Source organism: Micropterus salmoides, unplaced genomic scaffold, assembly GCF_014851395.1.
Source record: "Micropterus salmoides isolate LMB-PRFRI ecotype aquatic unplaced genomic scaffold, ASM1485139v1 Ms_hic_scaffold_1, whole genome shotgun sequence".
Lineage (NCBI taxonomy): Eukaryota > Metazoa > Chordata > Actinopteri > Centrarchiformes > Centrarchidae > Micropterus > Micropterus salmoides.
The window spans coordinates 3,375,504-3,386,292 of record NW_024040040.1 but is presented as its reverse complement, the minus strand read 5'-3'; the positions used below and the strand labels follow the sequence as shown (position 1 = coordinate 3,386,292).

General features: G+C 38.7%; 1 protein-coding gene across 1 annotated transcript; it reads left to right on the top strand.

The window, feature by feature from the left end:
• The first annotated feature begins 987 nt into the window (after positions 1–987).
• On the top strand, positions 988–8,921 carry dnajc27 (DnaJ (Hsp40) homolog, subfamily C, member 27). The gene is made up of 7 exons (XM_038730161.1): positions 988–1,395; positions 2,233–2,315; positions 2,724–2,793; positions 2,987–3,151; positions 4,860–4,982; positions 5,061–5,221; positions 5,341–8,921. Exons 1-7 carry the CDS (start codon positions 1,309–1,311, stop codon positions 5,471–5,473), a joined length of 822 nt encoding a protein of 273 aa, XP_038586089.1. The 5' UTR covers positions 988–1,308; the 3' UTR covers positions 5,474–8,921.
• The last annotated feature ends 1,868 nt before the right edge of the window (positions 8,922–10,789 follow it).

The following is a 10,789-nucleotide window of genomic DNA, read 5'->3' as shown; positions in this document are numbered from 1 at the left end:
GTGACTGGGTTATTGCACAGAAATAGTTCCTGACACTGTGAGTCAGGGTCAGCTGTTCATCAGAGTGATGGTTTGTGGGAAGAAACTGTTCCTGAGTCTGTTGGTTTTGGCGTACAGTGCTCTGTAGCGCCTACCGGAGGGGAGGAGCTGGAACAGGTTGTGTCCGGGGTGAGATGGATCTGCAGTGATGTTTCCTGCCCGTTTCCTGACTCTGGAAATGTATAAGTCCTGAATGGAGGGCAGGTTGGCACCGATGGTCTTTTCTGCAGTCCTGACTGTCCGTTGTAGTCTGCTCCTGTCCTTTTTGGTGGCAGATCCAAACCAGACAGTGATGGAGGTGCAGAGGACAGACTGGATGACGGCTGTGTAGAACTGGATCAGCAGCTCCTCAGGCAGGTTGAGCTTCCTGAGCTGACGCAGGAAGTACATCCTCTGCTGGGCCTTCTTGATGATGGTGTCAGTGTTGGGCTCCCACTTCAGGTCCTGGGAAATAGTGGATCCCAGAAACCTGAAGGATTCCACAGCAGACACAGGGCTGTTGAGTATGGTGATGGGGGGCAGAGTGGGGGGGCTCATCCTCAAGTCCACAGTCATCTCCACAGTTTTGAGCGTGTTAAGCTCCAGGTTGTTCTGACCGCATCATTTCCTCCAACACCAGAGCTGGTGATGTTGGTTCTTTACATTCTGTAGTTAGTTTTATATCTTCTGGCCAAATCTTACACATTCTACCTTTTAAAATATCTCCATTTTTATACCTTAAATATTTACTACATTTGTCAAATCTTTACAATTAATCCATCAATAAATTGAAAGTCATGTAGCCGTTAGAATTTATTTAATTTGTAAATTATTGGATTTTGAAATTAAGGAGATAAACTTTTACCTTTTTCAGGGTTAAATTAAGTAGATTAAAGGTCTTTTAAGAGACAGTTTTATTGTGTGCATAAGATCATTCGTTTTATTTTGAAAAGCATTAGCGGAAGTCGTATTTTAGCTGTGTAGCGGCTAACTTGACGCCAAAAATCTCTGGTTAGCATTTTTAGGCTATGAGGTTAGCAGGCGAGTTGTGTCTCTGCTGTGTGTTGCGATGGCAGCTCAACCTAAATATTAGCACTAATGCTAAAGTAAAACAATGCAGAGTGATTCATTAATCCGCTAATAGTTCAGTTTAAGGGCCGTGCTAATTATTAGCCAGCTAACGGCTAGGTGTTAGCATCGCTCCCAACAACAGCAACAACAACAACAACAACAGTAGCAGCTAGCTGTCAGCAGTTTCACCGCAGAAACGTCCTTTTAAAATAAATCCAGATGGAAACAAACGCGCCGAAGCGAAGAGACAATAAGAAATCACTGCGTGTGAAAGTGATCAGCCTCGGAAATGCCGAGGTCGGAAAGGTGAGTGACCACAGTTTATTTTAGACCAAACCCAGGCTGAATTCAGGCGCATTGGAGTTCAGCTGATCCCAGCAGCGATAAACCTTTAAAAGCAACTTGTTTGTACAGCTAGCTGACGAAATATTTATTTAAAACAGTTTTAAAAGCTGGTGTTAGCGTAAATAATTAACGTTTCCTGTGTTCTTGGTATCGGGATTATGATGCTGTTCAGTCTGATTTATCTTGTTTATCCAAACACCAGACTCCCTATAAAAATCTGTTACTTTACCACTTTCCTGCTTATTGCTATTAATTAATAAACGGTGTAACATCAGTTAAGATAATTTTTAAAGTACGGCTATGTTTTCTAAAACTCGGCGTGAATTTTACGTGTTAATATTAAATAATTAGTTTTATTATTAACAGTTTGTCCTGTGATCTCTATTGAGCAGGAAAGGCGTCGAAACAAGTGCACCACATATAAATTAAGATATTCTAATGAAATAATGTCTGCTTGGTGTATAATTATATATATATAATATGTACTGGTTATAAAACTGTCCAATGATGGTTTAAGTCATTTGTGATGATGCATTAAAGCAATGTAGCTTTCATACTTTGTTTGTTTACCGACTTTGCCTGAAGAATCTAGTATTTCTAATATAATAATGAATTCTGCTTTTACACATTGAGGTGGAACTTGATTAACAAGGCGCCCTAAGTTTTCATACATCTTACGGGTTAAGCTGAAGGGTACAGTTAAATAATTCATCAATCCACCTTTAAATTGCTCGATTTCTGAAGGGAGTCTGGCATGAAAGATGTAGCACCTCATTATAAATATATTATCCTTTTCAGAGCTGCATTATCAAACGCTACTGTGAGAAGAGGTTTGTTCCCAAGTATTTGGCCACTATTGGCATCGACTATGGCGTCACCAAGTAAGTTTATACGCTGCATACTTATGTTTTATGTGCTCTGCATGTAACTGGGCGAAATGTCTTCTGTTTCTTAGGCTATGATATACAATATGTACAACACATTTTCTCCAAAATAACTTCCCATAATTTCTCAAGTAGTACAAACACATGATGATCTTACAGACCATGATGCATTGCTGCAGATTAAACTACCCAACAGGATGTAAAGGAGTTAAAATGAGCTTAAACATTTATGAGTAGTTTTACTGTCATACTGTAAGTACATGTTGCTGATAATACTCACATACTTTCCTGAAGGAAGGTTTGAATGCAGGACCTTTACTCGCAGTGGAGTATTTTCACAGAGTGGTATTAGTACTTTTACTGCAGTGGAGTATGCAGTAATACGAGTAACGCTTGTGTCGTCAGAGTGCAGGTTCGCGATAGAGAAATCAAAGTGAACATCTTCGACATGGCCGGTCATCCTTTCTTCTACGAAGTGAGTCACAAAAACTTTATTTTCTTATTTATACTTTTAAAATACTTGAACTTGTTTGATTGAGTTTAATGAGTCGTAATGTGGGAAACGTGCCAGCAGGTGGAGCTGTTGAACCAGGAACGGCGATGGTCTCCTCCTCCTCCTCCTCCTCATCATCCTTCTTCTTCTTCTTGCTGTTGTTTCTGTCCCTCAGGTGCGTAATGAGTTCTATAAGGACAGTCAGGGGGTGCTGCTGGTTTATGACGTCGGCCTCAGGGAGAGTTTCGACGCCCTCGACAGCTGGCTCGGCGAGATGAAACAGGAAATGGGCTCTCAGGCCAACATGGACAGCATTGTGTTCATCGTCTGCGCCAACAAGGTCAGACCGATACACAACAACAACAACTAGCTCTGAGGCGGTCGGCAGGTCGGAGGTCAGGTGAAAGTGCTTATGTTACTGTGAAGCTCGAGCAGTATGTGGCGCTGCAGGCGATCACATGATGACATCACCGGGATCGGGTCTGATGTCAGCCTGAGAGGTTTCAAAGCTAAATAATAAACATTAGCGAAGGCCACGACGTTCTCTGCTCTCACCGGTTAGACGTGTCTCAGACTTTGGGGATATTCATATATTATCATCTGCTTCAGCCTCGCAGTAAAACCTCTGGACGCTGTTTAGCGTCGTGCTCTCAGGCTAATCACCGGTTACAGAACACATGTTTTAAAGGTCCAGTGTGTCATTTTCTGAGGATCTGTTGACAGAAATGCAAAAAAAGATCCATAACTATGTTTTCAGTGGTGTGTAAAGACCTGACGTAATGAACCGTTTTTATTAGCTTAGAATGAGACTTTTCTGTGAACATGACAAGAGAGGAGTGAAGACTGAATCAGGCCTCAGCAGGGACGATGTTACAGGACAAACAGATCTGAGAGCAGCACTGACTTAGATTCTGTTATATTTATATATTTTAACATGTCATCTTGAATCCTGTGTTTCCTTTTACATAAATAAAAATATTTCCACCATAAATTGGTGCAGAAACTTTCACCAGAATGCAGGAAATGAAGTGTTTAAAGATCAAAATTTCCCAGACCCCCCCGCTCGTATGTCTCAGCATTGAGGACATCTTTAAAACACTGTTTTAGGATCTTTCTCGTCTCGTGGACCTAATATCACGTATCTCGCGAACAAAGTGTCTCGTCACAGCCGTAATCTGAGCCCCGATGTCCCCCCCACTTTTCAACACAAGTGTATCGCCATGTTTCTACACGGACAAACAGCGCTACAGAGCGCGTTATGTCGCTACGTTGAATACGTAAAATGAAGAAGAAGAAGTAGTAACAGCCATTGTTTGGTTTATTAGAAGTAAGAAGGACCACACTGATTAGAACGAGAGCCGACAGAGCGTGTCGGCCGCTCAGGTTAGACCACACGCTGTAGCATTTATCAGAGAAACACAGTGACCACGTTACAAGTCGCAACACTATTTATATTTATATATATATATATATATATATATATATATATATTTTAGAAGAGCGACCAGGTAAAGCGACAGTGAACACACCAGTCAGATGTTATTCGTTAGCTACCACGTTGGTTTTGTTTTGATAGGCTACGACGTCAAAACGCCTCCTCAACATGCAGCTCAGCTGCTGCTGTGAACGGAATCACGAGAGGAAAAGTCCAGTTACATTCTACATTCTAATGTTGAAAAGTTTTTAAAACATGCCGGCTGAAACCCCCGAGCCCGCTTAGCAGAAAATACTGATATATATTTTATACCGAAACAGTACTGGGATATGACTTTTTGGCCATATTGCCCAGCCCTGATAGACAGACAGACAGTCAGACAGACAGACAGATAGACAGATAAATAGATAAATAGGTGGGAGTGTGTGTCTGCGAGGTGGGTGAGAGAATAGAAGAAGAACTATCAAGAAGCTAGTCCAGATTAGACATACAGTCTTTCTCCGGCTAGCTGCAGGCTACAGCAGCTGCTCCAGAATTAGTTTGGGACCCGACCAAGACCACTTCATCAGTGGACGCAGGTTTGAAAACGGCCTTAAAATGTCCGTCTGTGCAGGTGGACCTGACAAAGCGGCGGGTGGTGGACGAGGGGGAGGGGCGTCTGTGGGCTGAGTCCAGAGGTTTTCATTACTTCGAAACGTCGGCGCAGAGCGGAGAGGGCATCAACGAGATGTTTCAGGTACACAAACGGCAAACTTCAGTCTTTAAGAAGACTTGGAGAACGTTTTCAGTACCGTGTGTTCGTGTCGTCTCTCAGGCGTTCTTCTCGTCCATCACCGACATGTGTGAGAACGGCGGGAAGCGCCCGGTGTCTGAGGTCAGCGTCGGCTTCACCAAAGAGCAGGCGGACACCATCCGACGCATCCGAAACAGCAAGGACTCCTGGGATATGCTGGGCGTCAAACCTGGTGCCACGCGGTGAGTGAACGGCCCCGAGGTCAAAGGTCGGGCTGGGTGTTGTTATTGACTTTAATTATCAGTAATGTTTTAAAAGCTGTTGACTCGTCTAATGTTGTTTCCTGCCTGCTCATTTCCAGGGAGGAGGTGAACAAGGCGTACAGGAAGTTGGCAGTCCTGCTGCACCCGGACAAATGCGTTGCACCCGGCAGCGAAGACGCCTTTAAGGCCGTGGTGAACGCCCGCACTTCACTGCTGAAGAACATTAAATAACACAAACACACACTCCTGAAAGCTCGCAGAGAGTTTGGACCTCACTCAGACACGGACTGAAGAATCACATGAACAGTGTTTATTTATTGGAATATTTATTTAACGTAAAGGTCTTGTGTGCCATGTTGCTCGCCACAGTGCTGTATGCCAACCCAACGCCTGGTTCATGACCAGTTTTAACTTATTTACTACGTTTTATCTATAAACCGCTGTGTGTGTGTGTGTGTGTGTGTGTGTGTGTGTGTGTGTGTTAATGTGAGAGAAAGTATGGAAGGTGATTAGGGCCACACGGAGGAAAAATTTTGTTCTGAGATTAAAGTCAGAATTTTAACATTTGTTATGATTATTGTGAGGAACAAATGTTTAAATTTTAAAAGAAGTTGTAAATCTAAGGCTAAACTTAGATTTATTTATTCAAATCAGATCTTTTATGTTTAAATTCAAAAAATTCTGAGGAAAAATGTTCAAATTTATTCTTAGGACAAGTTTTGATCAAAGTCAGAACTTTTGGTTTGAAGTCAAAATTAAACTCACATTGTGAGATAAAGATAAGAATTAATAGAATTCAGAGAACATAAAATCAATAATAGGAAGAAATGATGATCAAATTGTCAAAAGCCAAAAGAAGTTGTAATTGTGACAGTATAGTTAGGAAATTAAAGTCAGACTTTTTAGATTAAAGTCAAAATTATAATCAAAGTATAAGGGGGAAAAACTCCAATTCACATGGCCCTCGTCGTTTTCTGTACGTTGATGTGTGGTTTTCAGTTAAAAGTGTGTTTGTGTGCGAGTTATGGACGAGTTAACGTCATTAATTCGTACTGCAGCAGAGCATCAGGTCAAAGGTCAGCGCTGAACAAGTATATCACGTTAATAAAAATGAACAACGAGCTGAACAAACCTCCATTCTTAAATCCAGTCAGTAACGTTACAAACTAGTGTGATAAAAGTCGTTGTATTTCATTAAATGTGACTTTAATTCTGAATGAATCTATAAACACTTTAAAGTATTTAATGTAATTTCTAAATCTAATTACTAATCTCCATTTTCAAAGCCTTGTTGCCAAATCAACACAAGTTAAAAGTGTGATGTAATCTAAATGCATGCGTAATATTAAGAATAATCTTACTTTTATACTTACCACATGGCCAAACCTGCCAACTCAGCTGATCACCAGCCCCTGGGTGATGGTTGGTCGATGCAGCTACAGCATCAGAAATGCATAACTAAACTAAAACCAAGAGGCAATCTGCTGTAATTGGTTCTCTGAAATTCATTATTTGTTTGGTCAAGTGACAAATTTAAGCCCTAAAACTCCACGATCCACTACCTTTTTAATTTGTTCCCTCAAATTCCTATTTCTGATTGTAAATCGACCTGAAGTCACTAACTCTTACGTTACTGGTTTTCTTTTTCCTTAATTAACTTGTTTGAGCTCTCAAACTCTCAATTTATTCCATTAAACATTTAATTTTTTCCCTCAAATTGATAATTTGTGCCATCAAATGTTCTTTCTCTCAAAAATTTGTATTATGTTCCCTAAAACTGCCCTCCAATAGGGTTGCAGTGGTTTCACTGACGATTATCATACCATGTACATTAGCTAATCTACAGACGGAGAATCTCACCTGCCCATACAGATCTTTTTATTTAATTTCAAAAGAGAGACTTTTTACACATATTTCCATTTAAAAAAAAAAAAAAAAAAAAATGTTTTGTCAGAACACAATATTTTGTGAAATTATAATAAAGCATTCGTTCAACCACAAAAGGGTAATTGCAACTCAAAATAACAATAACTTAATAATACTGTGAAACCGCAATATTTTCTGGCACGGTTATCGGGAAACAATCGTGATACAGTTGGCAGCCCTGTTTGTGCACTTTTGTCCCTCCACCTTTTGTTAAACAGCGTTTTGTCTTCCGTGATGGTTTCAGTTCTTTCACCTGAACAACGTTTACATGATGAAGGGATGCTGAACTCAAAGAAAGACACGAGTCCGTTTAACGACTGTTTACCGTGTCTGTCTGTGTACGACAACAATAGAACTGTAGGGTTTCATACTGTAAAGAGCTGAAAGACAGCACGAACATAATAGTTATCATATTATCATAGTTTTATATTTTTACATTCGTGTACTCAAAAAGGCTGAGCTTCCATTTGTCGCTATAATGTGATTTAAAGTTTTAAATGTAAAATTTGAGTGAGTATTTTTAGAATTTTGTATTGATTAATTTAAAGTTACGCTCTGCATTGTTCAAATAATCAATACATACTCAAACCTGGCAGTGTTGTGCTAGTTTTTTTCCACATTTCACATTATCCTTGTTGCTTCATCTTGATATTTACACATCATTAAATTAATATTCGGATGATTTATTAATTCTAAACTAAAAAAACATGCAGATTTAATTTAGTTTAGTTTAAAATAATCAAATAAAGTCAAAATATGAAATGGAAACCAATAAAAGCAACAAAAAGAAATTGTTGTGTAAGACTAGAATTTCACATATATAATTTTGAATTTTACATTTTAAATTAATATGAAGAAAATACACATTTACATTTAAAAAATAAAAAAATTCAATAAATGATTAATAAAAGCAGTTAATTTGGAAAATCTAAAATGGTTGACATTTAAACCATAAGAAAAAATTGTACACAACAATTTATTTTAATCAATTGTTGTTGAACATAAATTAACTTTAACTTGCAAAAGGTAATTTTAAATGCTGCGAAAAATATATTGACCATGAATTTATGAAAAACAATAAATAAAAATACCCAAAATTAATTTTTAAATATAAAAAATTAAATACAAAAGCTAAAAATCACAATAAATTGACAAGTGGAACAAGCAGTGTTTTTGATATGAAGCGTCCGCCAGTCACATGTATCAAACACGTTATTTAAATTACTTTTGTCTGTTTACATAACAACTTGTTCTGTATTATAACTACATACTTTATTTTGTACGAGGAAGAGTTTAAAGACTGTTTTGAAGACATTTAACACAAAGACAGATAAAGAGACTGTGTGTTTGAGGAATGTATGACTGTTTTAACGTTAGTAACACATTATTTTGTCACAGTTTGACCTCTGTACCTTGTCACTGGGACTTCCGTCACACTTGGAGCTGAAAACGTGTCTCACACTTTAATCATCTGATGTGTTGATGATGTGTTTCCTTACTCGTCAGACCCTCCTTAAAGTCACAAGACGAAAAGGAAGTTTCTGAAAAGGGAGAACATTTCAAATTTTACCCCCGTTAGTGAGGACACAGTCGTAGTTTGTCACGTCAACGCACTTTAAGTAAATTATTTTCTGTTGACCTCTGGAGTGTGAAGTGAGTGTGTGATTGTTTGTGAGAATGCTTGTTACAATCTCACTGTGGTTCTTGTAAGTGTGCACGTTTTACTTTTTAAATAATAAAAAGACAAATATCATTCCTGCCTGTCCGTGTGTGTGTGTGAGCTCTCATATGTACGTCTTTATGTGGACCAGTTTGAGTTTAGGCCTTAAAGTGAAGATATTTGATGTAGGACATTTTTTTTTAGAAAGCGAGGACGTTTTGTATGTTTGAACCCTGCAATTCCTTGAACACCCTGAAATATGTAGGATATCATTGATTGTTGGTTGTTTTTTACCGCTCATCTTTTGTTTAATACAGTTTTGTGTTCTTTATCTGACCCTTTTGAGTGATTCTTTTGTTTCTTCTTGTCATTAATACTTGTACTTATGTAAGTAGTTTGACATCGTGAGTTGAAGAAGCAGGTCTGTGAGTTTTAAAAATAACCAGTTTTTCTTCAGTTCAGAGATTTTTCCTTGTGTGTTTGGATGATAAACACGTAACTTTAAACTACTGACAGGCACACACTGTGTGACCTGGTTGGAGTTCTGCCAATCCCATCATGCACCTGAACATGCGCACACTTAATCTGTCCTATTAGTGAGCCGCCGTTTGTTTCAGGGATTCCTGATGGGAGTAACGCACGCCTCCATCTAATACTGTCTGTTGTATATGTCAGCTGTTTCTCGTTTGTTTGCCGTCTTTTTCTTCTTATTTTCAGATATTTTTGTATTTGGAAAAACTGCATTGACGAGCTGAAACCAGCCGCTGTGATGTTCGACTTCCTTTGGCCTCTTCTTTGGGTTGATTCTGTTGCCTGGAGGTAAATTCAACATGTGAAGATTCATGGTTTCCTCATTGTTCTAATCTTTGCTATTTTTGCAGTTTTCCTCAATGTGCCAAGAAAAAGACAAAAAACACAACTTCTATAAGATGAATACTGGAATCTGTTCTTATTTCAGTATAAACTTTTATTTCGAATATAAATATATGATGACCATAAAACAACTGAAAGTGGTCATTGACTGTCAATAATTTTGCTAACTTAAAGGATCCATTTTTAAGTTTTCACTGTAAAGACAAATTCATTTTCAGCTGTGTGAAAGCAAAAGAATTTTAAATTGAAACAAGAAATAAAAGATGAAAAGCCTGAAGACAAAATGGACGTGTGAACAAAGCATCCAAGTAAGAGAAGAAATGGACTGAAGGACAAATACTAAGGAAAGACAAGAGAAACCAAAAGAATATTAACAGAAGGAGAAATAGTCCATGAGGAGAGAAGAAACAAAGAAAGGAGGAGTGAGCGAGGCATGAGGCTGGTGTTACACTCTTCTTCATCTGGACAATAAACTCTGCAGCAAGTAGGTTCAAAACACACACATATCTAAACCAGACACAAATATTTACCAAAGAACATGTAAAGTGTAAAATCAGAAACATCTGCACAGTTTGGAGGGAGGTGTCAAAAACCAAGACACAAGAGAAAAGATGCTAATGTTTTCATGTCCAGCTGATTGGCTTACGGTCTACAGTAAGTAATCCTGTTAGTTGCAGAGTTAGCATGCCATTAGCTAAGTGTATTATTCTGTCACTTAAGCCTCAGTCTCTGTTTGCATGATATCATGACCTGTTGGCTTTAGCTTCAGTCTGTTAGCATGATGTCATGACCTGTTAGCATCAAGTCATGACCTGTTGGCTTTAGCTTCAGTCTGTTAGCATGATGTCATGACCTGTTAGCATCATGTCATAACCTGTTGGCTTTAGCTTCAGTCTGTTAGCATGATGTCATGACCTGTTAGCATGATGTCATGACCTGTTGGCTTTAGCTTCAGTCTGTTAGCATGATGTCATGACCTGTTGGCTTTAGCTTCAGTCTGTTAGCATAATGTCATGACCTGTTAGCATGATGTCATGACTTGTTGGCTTTAGCTTCAGTCTGTTAGCATGATGTCATAACCTGCTATC